Genomic DNA, 17259 nt, shown 5'->3' with positions numbered 1-17259 from the left:
TTAACCCTCCCGACAAACTCTGAGGTGGATGTTATTACCATTTTACAGATTAGGAAACTAAGGCACAGAGCTGTTAATAAAACACTGCTGGTAGCTGGTAAGAGACAGTGCCAGGATTTCAGGCTGAAATCTTCTGATTCCAGAACTCCAGCTGTGGGAGCTCCAGTGGCGCAATCGGTTAGCGCGCGGTACTTATACAGAACTCCAGCTGTGTAACGGCTCGGGATGGCAAGGGAAAGACTAACCAGTTCCTTCCCTGAATCCACCTGCACAGCAGCCAATCACATCCATCATCTCCAATGAGTGAGATCTCGGCCCCCGAGAAAAGAGGGTGGGAACAACCATAGAGAAGGCGGGCGGAGCGAGCGGCCGGATGCGGTCACCATAGAGACGGGTGACTGACAAGCAGCGGAAGAGGAAGCCGCGGGCCGGGCTGTGAGGTGGCATCTGTTGCCGCGGTAGAGCCGGCGTCTCGGCGGCCACTGGGGTCTGTTCCATCTCTCCGGTCCCTGCTCCCCGCGAGGCCCGTGCGGGGCGCCGCTCCCCCTGTCGGCCCCACTCCCCCGCCCCGCGCCGGGACGCCGGGGTCCCTCTTGTCCCCGCCGGCCCTGACCCGGCTGCAGGCCTCCTCTCTGTGGGCTTGGGCGTTCGTCGTTGTCCTGCGCGGGCTGCCTGGGAAGTCACTGGTACGGCCTTTGCCCCCGCCGACGGGCCTGAGGACGGGGTCTGTTCACCCCTCTCCGGGCAGCGACCTGAGTCCGATCCCTCGCCGCCTGTCCCGGCCCCGGCCCGCAGAACAAACCGAGCTGGACCCCTGTCCCTCCTCTGCAGCTCCGTGACGAAGCCGATTTCTTTCAGTTTGGAGACGAACGGCTGAGACTCGCTTCAGGCCTTCTTTCTAGGGCTAGCCTTGGTCGGTGGTCGCTGAGAGGTGGATCTGAAGCCCCCCAGCTTCTGCTCGCCTTCACGAAGCCCTGCGTCGGCTCTAGCTGCCGCTTGTCCTCACGGCTTACTTTTGGTTTGTTTTGTTTGGTCCCCGGGGCCCTGGTCAAGCCAGACACCGAAGGGCTCGTACACAGCAAGTTTGCTGTGGTTTGCCTGCTGGCTCCTCTCAGAGGAGGGTGGGCAGCACAGTCGCTCAGCAGCCGGACTGGGGACAGAATGCCTTGCAAGATGGCTCCAGCAGCCATGGCGCCGCTCTGAGAGGCTGTCAGTGCTGAGTCACCATAGCTGTCCACCTCATCTGGGTGGGCAGAACTTGTGTGCTCTGTGCGAGGGGCTCTTGACCACTCCTAACTGGGAGGAGGGGTTACTGTAACCATTGTGCTTCCTTGACACTGGGCCCCAGAGCAGGAAGAGGCCCTGATCACTGCCCCGCTGCCTTGTGCCAGGCTGCAGCGGTGCTCAGCAAGCCCTTCAGTAGCCTGAGTGAGGAATGGTGTCAGGTCTGCCTGACACAGTTCTCCTCTGGTTGGGGGTGTTGAAGTGATGGATCTGTAGGTCCAGTCTGCAGATGTGTTTAATCTTTTTGGGTTAGTTTTGTTTTCTCCCATTCTACTGGAAGGCAGGCTGTAATCCCAGTAGAGAGTAAAATTGATTCTCGTATTTATTACCATGTGGGCTGAAGGTTAGATCGGCACCTTGGCAATTGAAGACCAGGCAGGGAGGGCTGTGACAACAGGACAGTTGATCTGCTTGGCGATGCTGGGCCTGGAAGCCAACGCACCTTGCTCTGTTATTGATCTCAGTGACCCCAGATTCCCTAGTTAGAACTGCAGGCCTGCTACTGGCCTGGCGCCTATCAATCCATTGATCCTTGAGGTTGTGCCCCCTGGGGCACCCACATGTCAGGGCCTACCACCATGCGACTGAGCTCCCTGTTGGCTCTACTGCGACCAGTGCTGCCGCTCATCCTAGGGCTGTCTCTGGGATGCAGCCTGAGCCTCTTGCGGGTTTCCTGGATCCAGGGTGAGGGAGAAGATCCCTGTGTAGAGGCTGTAGGGGAGGCAGGAGGGCCACAGAATCCAGATTCAAGAACTCGGCTGGACCAAAGTGATGAAGACTTCAAACCCCGGATTGTGCCCTACTACAGGGATCCCAACAAGCCCTACAAGAAAGTGCTCAGGTGAGAGCTCGATAGTGTGCATAGGGCTGCTCCAAGTCTTTGCCTCTGCCTTCCCACTGGCAATCAGTGGGGCAATTCTTTGTCTTATTTTCCGTCATGGTTGGTTCCTATTTTTTACCTCTTTTTCAAATCTGAGAAAGTCTCATCTATTTGTGGTGTTAGTGTTCAATGTTCCTTTAGAAATTTCTTTTTTTTCTTTTTATATCTTTATTTTTTGTGGTGTTGTTCATCATTCTTGAACAGGGCTGGAATTGTACTAACCCATCTAATCCATCCATAGTGGATCCCTTCCCCATCAAATCAATTTCAGTGTCAGCTACTCAGTGGATACTCACTCTGGTAGTTAATTAGTATTGATGAGGAAGGAAATCTCTTCTCTTTTTTCAACCCCAACTCACACATTCCTAAGGGGATGTATATGCCGGATAAGCTGGGTGGAGTTGACTCCTGGCACACTGGTCTCTCCACAGGACTCGGTACATCCAGACAGAGCTGGGTTCTCGTGAGCGGTTGCTGGTGGCTGTCCTGACTTCCCGAGCCACGCTGTCCACTCTGGCCGTGGCAGTGAACCGTACAGTGGCCCACCACTTCCCTCGGTTGCTCTACTTCACTGGGCAGCGAGGAGCCCGGGCCCCAGCCGGGATGCAGGTGGTGTCTCACGGGGATGAACGGCCAGCCTGGCTCATGTCTGAAACCCTGCGCCACCTCCACACACACTTTGGGGCCGACTACGACTGGTTCTTCATCATGCAGGATGACACATATGTGCAGGCCCCCCGCCTGGCAGCCCTTGCTGGTCACCTCAGCATCAACCAGGACCTGTACTTGGGCCGGGCAGAAGAGTTCATTGGTTCAGGCGAGCAGGCCCGGTACTGTCATGGGGGCTTTGGCTACCTGTTGTCACGGAGTCTCCTGCTTCGCTTGCGGCCACACCTGGATGGCTGCCGAGGAGACATTCTCAGTGCCCGTCCTGACGAGTGGCTTGGCCGATGCCTCATTGACTCTCTGGGCATCGGCTGTGTCTCACAGCACCAGGTGACAGCTCTTTCTAGTCAGTTCCAGTCCCAGACAAGTTAGTTGTGATTGAGTGATTGGCTTCCAGGCTGGGGCTGCCTGCCCCTTCCCGGTGGCACCTCGGAGGCCATCGTTTTGCCCTTTCCAGGCACCAGCCTGCCCCTCTGGCAGTCTCTTGCTCACCCTTGGCAATCTTAGAACCCTGGGGCTATCGGAAGTGGTGTCTTGTCAGGGACCCCTGAGGTCTGGCCCCTATTTGCCAGTCCTCCTCCCCATCTGCCTCCTTGCCTCTCCCCGGACATATGCTCATCACATTTATGGACAATGTGGGACTGTCCTAGAGATGGCCACTCCCCAGAAAAGTGAGGTGATCACTTTTCTAGCCCAGAGAGCATCCTGTTTGTTGTACTAGAGAGGGTGGAAAATCCCAGAGGCGGCCCATTCTCCCAAGCCAGAGTATTGGGTGGGTTTTCTGGCTTGTGGCTTTCATTCCTTTGAGGAACAGTGGGATTCTGTGGGGTAAGAGGGTGTCCTTAGTTGCCCATTTGCCTTCTTTCCAAAATGCAGCAGTGAAAGGAAGATCCAATGTTGAGAGAGACACTAGAAAGAGCTCCTTCTGTCCTCAGCAGTAACAACTGTGAACGCTGAGTGTGGTTAAGAGCGGTGTGGGACAGGCAGCCATGTGTGTGGCATTGACTGGTCTGATTGGTCCTTCTAGGGGCAGCAGTATCGCTCATTTGAACTGGCCAAAAATTGGGACCCTGAGAAGGAGGGGAGCTCGGCTTTCCTCAGTGCCTTTGCTGTGCACCCTGTCACCGAGGGAACCCTCATGTACCGGCTCCACAAGCGCTTCAGTGCTCTGGAGTTGGAGCGGGCTTACAGTGAAATAGAGCAACTGCAGGTGAGCTAAAGAAGAGCAGGTGGGCCAGAGGACCATGGTTGCAGGGTCAGAGGAGCCTGAGCTGTCCAGCCTTACAAAGACCAAGCAGCCAAGTGAGGGAGGGGACTAGGCCAGGCTCTGTATAATGGTGGAGTAGGAAGAAACTGACCCTACCCAAATTTAAAACAATTACAAGGACAAGTGTCCTTGAGGGTCCAGGGCAATCATAAGGTAAGCTCCTGGAACAACTTGAATGCAGTTAAAGGGGTTTGCAGGTGAACTCTGAGGATCAGGAAGTTAGGTACAGTGTTCAGACGGAATAGTAGTAGCTCCTCTCCAATCATGTTCTCCATCAAGGAGGCAAACCCCCAGAAATTCCTGAACATCAAGAATTGTCCTAAAAAAGCTCAAGGGTAGGAGGTAGAAGAACTTTCTAGCAGAATGTGGGGGGGCATCAGAGGTGGAGTATAGACTAAAACGAGTCTGATTATGAAGATGATATGAGTCCTTTGGGTATTCGAGCTTTATATTACTTTTACCTGGGCAAAAGTACCTTTTCCACCTTCTCACAGCACTTATTTAAGGTGGGGATGAGTCATGTTGCTTCTGCAGTTTACAAGTGAAGAATATAATGTACCAGGGGTTGAATTTTTGGCCATGGGGCCCCTTGCTAGGTGGTGACAGAGTTCAGCTGCTTGAATCTCAGAGCTGGGCAGCAGGAGCTGGGTAGGATCCTAGAGCTGGCACTAATGTAAGGTGTGTTCCCTCCAACCTAGGCTCAGATCCGGAACCTGACGGTGCTGACTCCGGAGGGGGAGGCAGGCCTGAGCTGGCCCATTGGGCTCCCAGCTCCTTTTACCCCACACTCTCGCTTTGAGGTGCTGGGCTGGGACTACTTCACAGAGCAGCATACCTTCTCCTGTGCAGATGGGGCTCCCAAGTGCCCACTGCAGGGGGCTAGCAGGGCGGATATAGGTGACGCCGTGGAGACTGCTCTGGAGCAGCTCAATCAGCGCTACCAGCCCCGTCTGCGCTTCCAGAAGCAGCGGCTGCTCAATGGCTACCGGCGGTTCGATCCAGCGCGGGGCATGGAGTACACCCTGGACTTGTTGCTGGAAGCAGTGACTCAGCGTGGGCACCGGCGGGCCCTGGCCCGCAGAGTCAGCCTGCTGCGGCCACTGAGCCGGGTGGAAATCCTACCTATGCCCTACGTCACTGAGGCCACCCGAGTACAGCTGGTCCTGCCGCTTCCGGTGGCTGAAGCTGCTGCGGCCCCAGCTTTCCTGGAGGCCTTTGCAGCCAGTGTTCTGGAGCCACGAGAACATGCGTTGCTCACCCTTTTACTGGTCTATGGGCCACGGGAAGGTGGCCGCGGGGCCCTGGACCCATTTCTTGGAGTGAAGGTTGCGGCAGCTGAGTTAGAGCGGCGGTACCCTGGAACAAGGCTGGCCTGGCTCGCTGTGCGAGCGGAGGCCCCTTCCCAGGTGCGACTCATGGACGTGATCTCTAAGAAGCACCCCGTGGACACTCTCTTCTTCCTTACCACCGTGTGGACAAGGCCCGGGCCAGAAGTCCTCAACCGCTGCCGCATGAATGCCATCTCCGGCTGGCAGGCCTTCTTTCCAGTCCATTTCCAGGAGTTCAACCCTGCCTTGTCACCACAAAGGTCACCCCCAGGGGCTGGCCCTGACCCCCCGTCCCCTCCTGGTGCTGACCCTTCCCGGGGGGCTACTGTAGGGGGCAGATTTGACCGGCAGGCTTCTGCAGAGGGCTGCTTCTACAATGCTGACTACCTGGCGGCCCGAGCCCGGCTGGCTGGTGAACTGGCAGGCCAGGAAGAGGAGGAAGCCCTGGAGGGGCTGGAGGTGATGGATGTTTTCCTCCGGTTCTCAGGGCTCCACCTCTTTCGGGCCGTAGAGCCAGGGCTGGTGCAGAAGTTCGCCCTGCGGGACTGCAGCCCACGGCTCAGCGAGGAACTCTACCACCGCTGCCGCCTTAGCAACCTGGAGGGGCTGGGGGGCCGCGCCCAGCTGGCCATGGCACTGTTTGAGCAGGAGCAGGCCAACAGCACCTAGCGCCCTGAGGCCCAGCTCCTTGCACTTGTCTTGTCTGCCTTAGCCCTGGGATGGCAGGGCAAGCTGGTGGACAGATGGAGGGCTCGTCGCTGTATTTTTTTTAATAAGAAAATGTTATTAAAAGTGTCTTCTGCCAAATTGTTTTTAGGAAAATGGAGTAAGGAGAAGAATCCAAGGGAGGGGTGTGGGGATTTGTCTACTGCCTCCCCCTCCCTTCTCCCTCCTCTTTCCTCTCTCCTCCACAGTTTCCAATGACCACACGGCTGTTGTCAGACAATGACCTTTAATCCAGCCCCCTCCCCCCACAAGGTGGCAGGGGAGTGATGCCAGCACCCAGGGCAGAGCACTGGGGGCACAGGGCGTGGCTGGAAGGTCCGTAGTGGTGCTCGCTCATGGGGCTCCTAGGTGTTGCGCACAACCAGCGACTGCTCCAGCTCTTGCCTGCGCTGTTGGATCTTTAGAGGAAGTGAGAGCAGGAGCAGGGTGACAGTGTTCCTGGTGAGTGATAAGGACAACCCACCCTCTGACACCCCTGCCCTGGAAAAGCATCTGGGAGCAGGGAGGGCCACTGCATGGTGAGGTGGCGTGGTGATGTTTCACTGTGGGGAGCAGCGAGGCCACCATAGACAAGCTGAGAAGGGAGGTGCTCTTGGAGTGGAGGAAGAGGAAGCCTCAAGGCAGGGACCCCACCATACCTTGCAGTAGAAGTAGCGGCTGACGGCTTCCTGCGACCAGGGCTGGTGGTAGAACTCAGCCCGGCGCTCTTCTTCAGGGTTGCCAGCTACATCTGTCATCACCTGGGAGGGAGCATGAGGTCAGCCCTGAGCCGTGAGGCATGAGCCCCTCACCTGCCCCTGGTGTATGATGTTTACTGTCTCTCCCCATGTGCTTGTCTTCCACTCCAGTACTCCCCGAGTCTCCCTCTGCACCTTGAGATCCCGGCTCTGGGAGCGGAGCAGGTCTTGGACATAGCCTTTGGGGTCTCTGGAGAAGCTTAGCATGAAGTCCCTCTGGATCTTGAGCTGGTTTATGGACTCAATCGTCTCATGGATCTACAGGTAGAAAGACAGACACTTTCCACCTGGCCGTGCCGATGTGAGAGAGGAGGGAGGGCAGTGGAGGGAGGAGGGGCTACTTCTCCTTTGAAGGGCAGTCCCTCTAAGGTCCCAGGGAAGGAGGGGATGGGCAGAACCGAACTTGGGATGAGGTTGAACTCCAAGCAGCATGGAGTTCCTCTTATCTCCCCATAGGCCCTCGCTCTGGTCTGTTCTAAGTCTCCTCTGTCATCTCTGGCTTAATGTCCCACTCCAGCTCTGGGCTTGGGCCCCACCTTACTGTCCAGAGCACTGATCTCCTGCTGGTTGGCCGTGGACAGGAGGAAGCTGCTCATCTGCCCCTTCAATGGCTCCTCTACCTCCACGTCAATGTCGTAGCACGCCGTCTTCTTCTGGTCTGATGGGTCCACGCTGCCAAGGAAGTCCAGCCCTTGGTGTCCATGATGGCCCCACAGAAGCCAAGGGCCCCAGGGCTGGGGCAGATCCAACAGGGAGGGAGGGGAGATGGGCATGGGAAGAGATGGAGGGCAAAGAAGGCAGGAATGAGGAGCAAGCTGGAGCCACCTCACCTGATGACGTGGTTGATGACAATCGGGTCAGGAGGTAATAGCAGGGCTGTGAGGCGCTGGGGAATCTCAGAAAACTTCAGTCGCGGACAATCAAAAATCTGAAGCAGGACAGTTGGGGAAAGAGATCACTCTTCTGTGCTTGAAGAGATCGTAACTACAGTTTTAGATTCTTCCGTTCTGGAAAGGCCACGAGAAGCTGAGAGCAAGTCTGATTCCTCAGTGCTCATTGGTGTGGGCTGGTAGAGTCACTGGCATGGCTGAACAGGCAGGGGGCTCAGTGGAGGGCAGTGGTTGAGCACGCATGCCCTGGGTCTGCCTGCCTGGCTATCAGTCCTGCCTCCACCACTTAATAGTAAGTTGAGCAAGTTACTTAACACCTCAGGCCTCAGTGATTTCATCCCTAGAATGGGGATAATAATAATATATATCTCACAGGGTTGTCATGAGAATTCAGTGAATTAATACATATAAAGTGCTTGGAACAGTGCCCGGCACATGGTAAGTGCTCAATAAATATCAACTGCTATTTTTGCTCCTCAGGTTTTTCTGCTGTGTTTATTTTAAGATGCATTAATGATAACATTCTCTACTTTGGTAGAATTTTGCCACATTACTTCCACACCATTTGATTTTCCTAACTGCCCCATAGATGAGGTGGAAGCGTTATCATCATTCCGTTTCAAAGTTAAGGAACAAGGCTCAGAATAGCTGAGTAACTTACCCAAAGTCTAGACCCAGGAGTAGAACCCAGGGATTCTAACTCCAAGTGCCAAGAATCTTACATTCCAGAAAGCAGTTGGCCTTGTAGGGTTCCAGATGTTCCTAACTTAGGGAGGCTAAAATGGATTGGCTGTAGCACCAAGCTAATCCATGGTAGAGCCTGGAGCAGAACCATGGTCTCTCGGCTCTGAGACCCTGACTGTGTACCATTTCTGATAACTCAGGAATCTGGAAGGGAGGGGTGGTAGTTACCTTAGGAGAGGTACTTCCCCTGCTGGAGAACTCTGCCTGTTCCCCAGATCTCTGGGTTCAGGAGATGTTACCTGCTGGAAATACTTGTCCCCATTGATGTATTCCTTGTCATGGGAATCCTGCAGCCTGTTGGTCTTCACGTACTGCCACAGGGCCTGGACGATGGCTGAGCGGCTCTGTGTATGCAACCCAAGCAGCCGGGCCAGGCGGGGGTCCAGTTTGAACTGGGGAGGCTGGGAAAAGGTGACCATGAGAATTAGATAAAAGGGAGGGAAGGGAAAGAGCTCAGGGCCAGGTAGCTGGGAACTGGGGGGGGGGGGGGGGAGATGGGGTAATTGGGTTCCTTGGAAACATGCTCCTGGGGAAGGATGGGGTAGGAAGGAGAAGGGGGTCTCTCAGGATGCACAGCTTTGGGACCTGGGCCTGCTTCGATGGCCTTGTGTGGTGTCTGCAGGGTGGGGGGCAGGCACAGACCTGGTAGTCCAGCATGAGGAGCAGGGTGCAGCGCACACTCAGGTCCCCCGGCCTCTTCACCTGGAAGCCATCTGTCTCCTGGGTTGTGGGTGTCCGATGCCACTGTCCAGGGGAGAAGAGCTGGGTCACCCTGTAGGCCCATCTAGGACTCTAGGGTGGTCCCTGATCCAAATCTGTGCAGATTCTTCAGGGACGTGGGCCTGTGGGAAGATGGTGATTCAAGGGCAGAAGGGATCTGAGTCTTACCTCAACAAGATGGTTGTCAGGGCCATAAAGGTCTTTGTCCAGCTCAATGACCAAACTCTTGAAGAAGGAAGAGAACTTCCGCTTCTGCTTGCTGGGCTGTGGAAGAGGAACAGGGACCGTGGGGGCAGGGCAGAATGGGGCTGAGTTGGCAGCGGGCAGGGCAGAATGGTTAGATGCAGTCAGTCCTCTACACCCAGATGTCTCTCCAGGCCCGCCCACCCCAGCCAGGGCTGACCCCCTAGTCCCTGGTGCAAACATCTAGTTCCGTTCTCAGCTCAGCCCATACCCACCCCAGGACACCTGGAGAGACCTGGGCCAGGACGTACATCATCCAGGAGCTTCCCCTCCACCCGCAGCTCCCAGGAGGCAATGCTGCCATCAGAATCCTCTGCATCGGGCTTCGCAGGGTTAAAAGTATTGGAGATATAAAGACGCAGCTTCCGCTTTTGCTGTAGAAATAGAGCGTAGCACAGAGCAAATGCTGTGTGCTCCCACACCAGGCCACCCTGCTCCCCCATCCTGGGCACGGGACTTGGAGCCCTCTTCCTACCCCCAAACTAAGGCACCTTCATGGGCCTCTTCAGAGCCTCCTGGATATCCACCCGCTTCCGCATGATGGTTTGATCCAGTTTTCTCTCAAACGCTAGAAGGTCCATGTAAGCCTGGGACTCAGGGACCAGCTCCCGAATCTGGAGGAGGAGAAGCAAGGAGAAGCAAGGCTCAACCAATCTCATCACGTGGACTGTGCTTGCACACGTCCTGCAATCCCAGGGTACAAAGGACATGGAAAAGGGAGCCATCCAATTTTAAGGCATGGAATTTTGAGAGTGCGAACAGGACCTCTCCCCAGGATTCTGTTCTCCAGCAGTAGGGGCCTCCAAGTATAGGGACAAAAATTGCTTCTCCCTCTAGGGAGATCCACGCATTTCATCACCAGGGGAGGAGGTAGCAACGAGGAGCCCAGCAAGCACTAGTGCCTAACCTCCTCATCTTGTCACTGCCCTTGTCATAGGGCATTGGGTCCCCAAGACAGTTGGGGGATATAGCTGCTGGCCTGTACCCTGGTACCTCACCTAGTCCCCTCACCTGGTGTCAATCATGCTACCCCAATACCCAGCTCGGCCTGGGTCCCCTTATGATGCTGGGACCTCTGGCCACCTTCTGTTCCCTCCATTTCACCTGGCAGCCTCTGCTGCCCTAGCTCTTGTCCCCTCTTTGTCCCACGCCTTTTTGTCTTCAGACCCCAGGAATTTACCTCCCTGAACCTCAGGCCCAGTGTTCTGCCCCGTGGCTCCACTGCTTCCTCCTGCCCCACCCCCTCGCTCTGGCCTGGGGAGCCTCACTTCTTAATGAGCTTTTTAAACAAAAAGTGAAAGTGACTGTGACCGCTGAAGCTCTGCTCCTGAGGGGGGAGGGGAAGGCGGAGCAGCAAAGGGTGGGGGGCGGGGGGGGGGGCTGCTGTGAAAGGCACTCACCCTTTGAGGGAGGATTTTGTCAGCCATCTTCCTCCTCTTGGCACTGTACATTTTTTAAAGAAAAAACCAGGTTACCATGGCGACAGATCTGGGAGTAACGAGGCCACCTGCTAAATTATCCCGACATCTCCGCCCGCCTGGCTGGGGTTCCCACAGCCCGTTTGTCTGCCTGCCCCAGGGGCTACAATGGTGGAGTGTGGAACTGGCACACTGTCCTCTCTAGAGAAGCAGGGGTGACCGTCCATTCTCTGGTCTGGGAGTCCCCTTCCACCTCACCCCATCCTCAGGGCCAGAGAAATTTAGACTTGAGAGACTAGGGGGTGGGGGAGGTGCTGCCAAAAGATGGGAGCTGCAGAAGTGTTTGAGGAAAGCTGGGGAGGAGGGCAGAGGAGTAGGGAGACAGATGCGAGGACCTTCCTTTTCTGCAAAGCAGGGGTGTGCGGTCCAAGGTGGACTGAGCTGGGCGGGGGAAACAACCCCCCCATCCCTGGAACAGGAAGTGATGGTGTGAAGCTGGTAGGACTTGCATCCCTGCTACCCTGGGCTTGGAAGGGGACACTGATGGGCAGGGGGGTGCTCATGTCCTTGGACCACCTGCCAACAGGGCAAGGGACACACCACACCCAGAGTGACCCAGAGAGTGTGCATGGATGTTCTCTGTGGATGTGACTTTGGGCTGGGGCCGAAATGGCAGAACCTGGGGTAGGTAGCAGCTGGGATTTGGACTCTTCTTGACCCGTTAGATGCTTCTGACTCCCAAAAGCACCCCAGAAAAACCTTGGCGGGCCAGGAGATGAAAACGCAGCCTAGAAGATGGCTCCATACTGCCCCCATGCGGGGTTCTCAACCACTGCCCCTCCCTATCTAGAAATCTATTCCAAGGCTATGCAAGCAGCTCTCATCAAAGGGCTGATTTGTTTTGAATTATCTATGTGAAACTCTCCATTTACACAAGGTAAATCAGGGAATTCTTATTTGCCCTACCAATGGTAATTCACTTTGCAAAAGAATTCATCATAGGATTCCTATAAACGGTGAATTTTCCTTGATGTGTAAAATATATCTAATAATGAGGTAAAATTGAAATTACACCGTTTACAGGAATCCATCTGTTGTGCAAAAGGAAGCATGTGTATTTGGCTAAATACTGAAACCCGGAGGGGTACTGCTCTTGCCAGGAGCAGGGGCTTTGAGGGTGCCACCAGCTGCTCTGACAAGGAAATGAGCTGGTCCTGGTATCTTGGGGGCAGACCTGGTCCAGAGGACAGATTATGGCAGCTCTTCTACTTTTGAGTGCCTAAGAATCACCTGAGACCACTAACAGGGCAAATCCCCGGGTTGCTCCCCAATGGCCAGAGATTCCGATTCAGAAGATCTGGAGTGGGCTCTGAAGCGGTCAGCCAGGGCACTTGCAAGAAGGGGCAGTGGAAAGTCACACTTTGGGAAACCCAGTCCTAAAGCTCTGCCCTCAGTCCTACTGCCAGCCCCGCCCGCACCCCAAAGCCTGAAGCATCACCCAGAACTTGGGGTAAGGGGTGAAGGGACTGAGCAGGTGACAAGGAGAAGGGTGAGGTCTGCGTGCAGGGAACGGGCAGTGGCTGCCGACGGCTGCAGCCTGTCCCTACCGTGGGCACACAAAAGAACCAGACCAATGCCCTCGAAGCCCACGTCCCCAGGGGGCATCCGACCCGGGAAGAGTCGCTCCGTGCTAAGCATTTTTCCTACCCCTTTCAATCCCCGCTCCTCGCCCACCTGGTCCCTGTCGGTCCTGACGGCCCGCCCCCTGCACGCTCCCTCCGCGCCGGGCCCCCGACTCACCTGCGGCTCCGCGCGGGGGCCGTGGGCACCGGCTGGCCCTGGCTCTGTGCCTGGCTCTGTCCGGGCGGGGGCGCTGCTCGCTTGCGGGCGGGCTCCATGCCCGCGGGGGCCAGGCCGGGTCGCACGGCGGGGCTGCCCATGTACGGGGAGCCCGGGGGGCCCATGGGCGCCCCCTGGTGGGGCATCCGGGCTCCAGACGGCATCCCGGGGCGCTGGGGGTAGGGCGGGGACGAAGCAGAAACCGGCACCCGCGGGTCAGACCAGGGTCGCACGCCCCAGGCGCGGTGAGCGGGCGTCTCCCTCCCCTCCCGCCAAGACCCCCGGCAGGTGACCCTGAGCGACGAGCAATGGCAGGCGCGATGGCCGGGAGGGGCGGGGGCGCCGGAATCCGCGCGGCTTGGGCTGGGGGGCTTGGCGTCGCGCTGCAGGAAGCTAACTGAAGCCAGGCAACTGCGCAGGGCATTGCCGAGCCTCGGATCTGCGGAGGGTACCGCCGAGGGGCTGGGACTGGCGATTTCCAACCTTTCTAAGGCTGTTCCCATCCACACGCTCCCCTGCAAGACCGACTGAGCAGGTCCTTTCATCCCCACTCGACAGAGGAGGCAACTGTGGCTCAAGGAGAAAAGCGACCTCGCCAAGGTCACGCAGCTCATCCCGGCAGAGGCAGCACCTGGAGGCCCGGGCTGTTCGCGCTCTGCTGCTTGGTGCAGGCAGAGGCTGCGCTCCCAGCTCTGGCTTCTGCTCCTCCTCTTCCCTGCTCGCCTTCTCCGCTTGTCAGCCCGCTCGGCCTGGCACCCGCCCCTCCCCATCCCAGCACACTCTTCCCTCCGCGCCCCTGCCTTCAGCCCCTCGCTACCAAACCCCACTCCCTTCAGCTACTCCGAGTCTTCACACCCAGGGGCTTCCCTGACTTAGCCCGCCCCCATAATTCACTCCCAGGGTGGAGGGGCTGAGGTGGGACCCTCCCAGGATTCTCCCACTGGGCTGGAGGGGGCTGCCCAGAGGGCTGGGATGGGTCATTGGCAGCAGCATCTCCACTCACATCTAGCTGTCCCTCCTGTCTGCAGAGATCGGCAGCGGAGACAGACCTCCTCTGCTTCCCACCCCCACCCCAGGGAGGTCAGAAGTCAGGGCTCAAAGGGGGCTGGAAAGGGGAGATGAGGCAGGACAGTACCCCTGGGTGGTCAGATGGGGTGTAAATGAGATGCACATGGTTCAAGTGAAGTGTTCAAACTCTACTTGTCCAGACTCCAGAAAGGGGGTGGGAGGGCCACAGGGAGTTTCAGGGGCTGTAAAGTAGGGGTGGGTGGTGGGTGGGTTGGGGACTGGGACAAGGAGAGCAGGAAGATTAGGGAGCAAGGGCTACAGAGCCTGGGCCCTGTTATCACTTAAACAGCACTGACCCCAGGCACAAGGAGGAGCCCTGACCCTGGGTCTGGTGTTTCCCTTCCAGCTGCCAACTCCCCCTCCTGTCCCTCCAGGCCCTGCACTGTGCCTAACCCTAACGTCCTCCACCCCCAGCCAGCAGCTGTCCTTGCCTATCTCTCCCATAGTGAAACCTGCCTGTCCATTTGTCTGCCTCCCCCACCCCACCTGACCCTGTCACTCACGCCTCCAGTGTGGCAGCCCAGAATGGAGCCCAGGCCTGGCCATTTCCCACCAGCATAGATGGAGCCCTGGGAGTGGGGCAGAGGGGCTCACAGCCATCCAGGAACTGAAGGTGGTCATATAAAAAACTGTAAATTGGTCATATAAAAAAAATCCACGTGTATAGCTTCTCTCGCACTAGATGGGCCTTTTTAAAGCGACTCTCCCAAGCAGCAAGGTTAGGATTGGTAACTCAGCTGGCCAACAGGGACACCCTGGGAAGTTACCCCCTGATATCCCTGGGGCTGGAGAACCAGCGGCCCCAGGGAAGCCCCCTCTTCCCGATCAGCTGCTCTCCCCATGTATCAAGGCCAGGGATACTCGCTGGTCTACCAAAGAGGCCCCAGAGAGCTGTGCCAGCCAGTAGGGCCATCCCCACAACAGGCCAAGATTCTAGGGACTCCGGCCTCCCTCACTGAGAAGGTGCCTTTCTTAGGGTCGCAACCAAATTTGGCCATAGTAAACCTGCCTGCTGCCTCTATATACGGCCTCCAATCCAATCACCCATCCCAAGTTCTGGAGCCCCTGCCTTTCCCATCCTATACCCCTCCCGACCGGCTCCTACTGACTCAGCTCAGGCCTCCCATCCCCTTAGGTCACCAGGCTCCCTCAGGCTCCCCATATGCCTTCAGAGCCCTCCTGTGGCAGGAAGGTGCTGCCCTGTCCTTTTGGTCTCTAGGCCTCGCGTCCCCAACTCCAGCCCTTCCTTCACACCTTTGAGTCATTCAGGACATCAGCTTCTGGTGGCTGAGTCTGCCAAGGGGACCCTCAGACCCCTTAACTTGAGGTCCATCGCTATAGCGGGCCTCTCCCTGACCCTGATGGCAGGGGCCATAGGCAAAGCCCCAGAGCCCTCCTGCCAGGATGCAGAGGTTACTCAGCCAGAGAGCGTCTCTCTCACAGTGCCTCCAGGGTCACCTGCTCCTTGTTCCAGGGACACAGAGTGTCACTGTCCCAGCAGATGAACAGACAACCCAGCCTATGCCATGTCCCGGCCCCCCACCCCCACTCCATGGGTAACACCTGGGCCACAAGGAAAAGAACAGAAGACAACATGTCGGCTACAGAGGGGACCCTTTACTTGGGGGGGGGGGTACAATCCGCAGGTCCCACCCCGTCAGCCCCTGACAAGAGCCCATGCAAGCGCCTCCTTCCGCACCGCGCGCCCATCCCCAGCCGGCCGCCTGACGACGTGTTGGGGTGCCAGGGCGCCGGCACAGTCCCGGGGCCGGGCCGTGGGCCGCGGCGCCCCCCACTAGGGGGGCAGGAGAGCGGGTGCGCCCCGCCGGCCCCTCCCGATCGTCCCTCCATTCAGCCCGCGCCAGCTCGCGCACCCTCCCCCGCTAACTTTCCCCCACTCACCACCCCATGGACCAGAAACTCAAAAAGTTTGCTTTTCGTGGCCTTGCGCGCCCCTCCGGCAACTTCGTCCGCGGCCATCGGGGTGGGCTCCGCGGCTGCGCTCACTCTCTCTCTCTCTTCCTCTTTCTTTCCCTTTTCTGCCTTTTTTTTCCTCCAACTCTCCCCTCTGAGTCCTGCTGGGCTCTCTCACACTTCTACTCGAGCGGAGTGGGGAGGGGGCCCCTTCAGGGCTGCCCTGACGGCCCACGGCCCACGCCGCCGCCGCCGCCCGCCGCCGCGGCTGCCGCATTCCTGCACTGATAAGACAGGAGTCGTCGGGCGGCCGGGTCTGCCTGTTGACTCGGCGGGGACGGAGCAGCTGCCTTTGCAGCGCTCGCCGTCCACACGGCGCAGATAAGCGGCGGGGCGCGGGGAGGGGACGCCGGGGGAGGCGGCGGGGGGCGCGCCGGCCCCCGGGCTCCGGCCACACACAGTTGCTCGGTTTAGGGACTCGGCCCGCAGGGCCAGGCAGGGAACAGGCAGTTCCAACTTTCCCCCTCAAGTGGCTCCGGCTGCAGTTTCTGAGGCCCGGTCCCCAGAGACCTGACAGGCCAAGTAGGGAAACATTCGCTGGAAGGAATCCGGGGGGTGGGGGCCCGAGCCCGGAGGAGGCCTCGCTCCAGCCCGGGCTGGCGGTGTCCCCGGCGTCCACAGATGTGGGTGCCCTTGTCTCGCGCGCCGTGGGTGTCCGCGCCCGTCGGTGGCCCGGCGCGGCGGCGGTGGGTGTGGGTGTCGGGGTGCCTGCCTCCACGACAGCCTCCCGTGCGTGCGCGCGCGTGCCTGTGTGTGGCAGGACGTGGCCTGTGCCTTCGGCTCTGTGCGAGTCTATTTCTGGGTATGTGAGTCTTTGTCTGTCTCTGTGTGAGAAAGTGAGGGCAACGGGGGAAGGATTTCGGAAAGAGGGCCATGGATTGGGAGCTCCTGAGAGCAGGAAGACAAAGTGTTGGGAATGGCACAGGGCCGGGTGGGTGCTTGGGTGGGGGGGTGGAAAGAATGAGACAGGCAGGGCTTGATGGTGGCCTTGAGGTGCCAGGTGGGGGACCCAGAGGAGCTTGGGCAACCCGGGTATGGTGGGGCCTGCCTCAAGACCCCAAAGAAAGCAGGGGTGCGGGGTGGGGTGATGAGGGAGCCCCAGAAGGGGCGGCGTGGAGGAAGCTGGCAGTCCCTGGGGTGGCCGAGGGACAGGAAAGAGGAGGGGAAAATCCTGAGATGCCCAGGCTGGGAGCCCTGGCCCCGCCCATGCCCCCAAAGGCCACACCCTCTCTCCTCCTGGAGGAGGAAGCCAAGGGCTTTGGGACAACAGTTTGGGGGCCTGCTGGGGCTGCACTGTCAGAACCCAGGTGAGGGCGGGGCAATGCCTGGGGGAGTCTGGTGGGAACACTTATTTGAAGTCGGGCCCTGAAGACCCAGAGTTACACTGAAGAGTCCTGACCCTTCACCCTTCACAATGCCTTTGCCCTGGGAGTCTGCCTGCAGCACGATTTCTTTTGGGTCATGGTTGTGCTCCT

The 17259-nt window shown here is 58.1% G+C and overlaps 2 protein-coding genes across 5 annotated transcripts; one reads left to right on the top strand and one right to left on the bottom strand.

Annotated features, from left to right (window-relative positions):
• The first annotated feature begins 420 nt into the window (after positions 1 to 420).
• Positions 421 to 7140, top strand: CHPF2 (chondroitin polymerizing factor 2). Its single transcript, XM_063098738.1, has 5 exons — positions 421 to 2125; positions 2596 to 3160; positions 3858 to 4040; positions 4796 to 6592; positions 7000 to 7140. The coding sequence occupies exons 1-4, from the start codon at positions 1845 to 1847 to the stop codon at positions 6092 to 6094; spliced, it is 2328 nt and encodes a 775-aa protein (XP_062954808.1). The 5' UTR covers positions 421 to 1844; the 3' UTR covers positions 6095 to 6592; positions 7000 to 7140.
• SMARCD3 (SWI/SNF related, matrix associated, actin dependent regulator of chromatin, subfamily d, member 3) lies at positions 6361 to 16504 on the bottom strand. Of its 4 annotated transcripts, XM_063098739.1 has the most exons (14): positions 13746 to 13763; positions 13226 to 13373; positions 12704 to 12915; positions 10886 to 10928; positions 9977 to 10099; positions 9737 to 9859; positions 9411 to 9506; positions 9165 to 9266; positions 8762 to 8923; positions 7719 to 7816; positions 7425 to 7560; positions 7024 to 7146; positions 6790 to 6891; positions 6361 to 6549 (listed from the first exon to the last, which is right to left on the bottom strand). In XM_063098739.1, coding segments are annotated over exons 1-14 (1524 nt in total). In that variant the 5' UTR covers positions 13748 to 13763; the 3' UTR covers positions 6361 to 6495. The 4 variants fall into 4 exon arrangements, with proteins under 4 accessions (XP_062954809.1, XP_062954810.1, XP_062954811.1 ...); XM_063098740.1 differs by lacking the exons at positions 13226 to 13373; positions 13746 to 13763 and adding an exon at positions 15713 to 16504; XM_063098741.1 differs by lacking the exons at positions 13226 to 13373; positions 13746 to 13763 and adding an exon at positions 14314 to 14338.
• Positions 16505 to 17259: the final 755 nt, after the last annotated feature.

Source organism: Cynocephalus volans, chromosome 6, assembly GCF_027409185.1.
Source record: "Cynocephalus volans isolate mCynVol1 chromosome 6, mCynVol1.pri, whole genome shotgun sequence".
NCBI classification, from domain to species: domain Eukaryota; kingdom Metazoa; phylum Chordata; class Mammalia; order Dermoptera; family Cynocephalidae; genus Cynocephalus; species Cynocephalus volans.
Note: the sequence above shows the minus strand (reverse complement) of the source record. Positions and strands in the feature narration are given on the sequence as shown.

What these genes read in the sequence shown, in the direction of transcription:
- CHPF2 (XM_063098738.1), top strand. Translation starts at nt 1,845, where the DNA reads ATGTCAGGGCCTACCACCATGCGACTGAGCTCCCTGTTGGCTCTACTG. An exon ending in CCCTACAAGAAAGTGCTCAG is followed by an intron (nt 2,126 to 2,595) that starts GTGAGAGCTCGA and finishes GTCTCTCCACAG; the next exon opens with GACTCGGTACATCCAGACAG. An exon ending in GTGAAATAGAGCAACTGCAG is followed by an intron (nt 4,041 to 4,795) that starts GTGAGCTAAAGA and finishes CCTCCAACCTAG; the next exon opens with GCTCAGATCCGGAACCTGAC.
- SMARCD3 (XM_063098739.1), bottom strand. An exon ending in CTCTGAAGAGGCCCATGAAG is followed by an intron (nt 9,860 to 9,976) that starts GTGCCTTAGTTT and finishes CTATTTCTACAG; the next exon opens with CAAAAGCGGAAGCTGCGTCT. An exon ending in GGGACAAGTATTTCCAGCAG is followed by an intron (nt 7,817 to 8,761) that starts GTAACATCTCCT and finishes GTCCTGCTTCAG; the next exon opens with ATTTTTGATTGTCCGCGACT.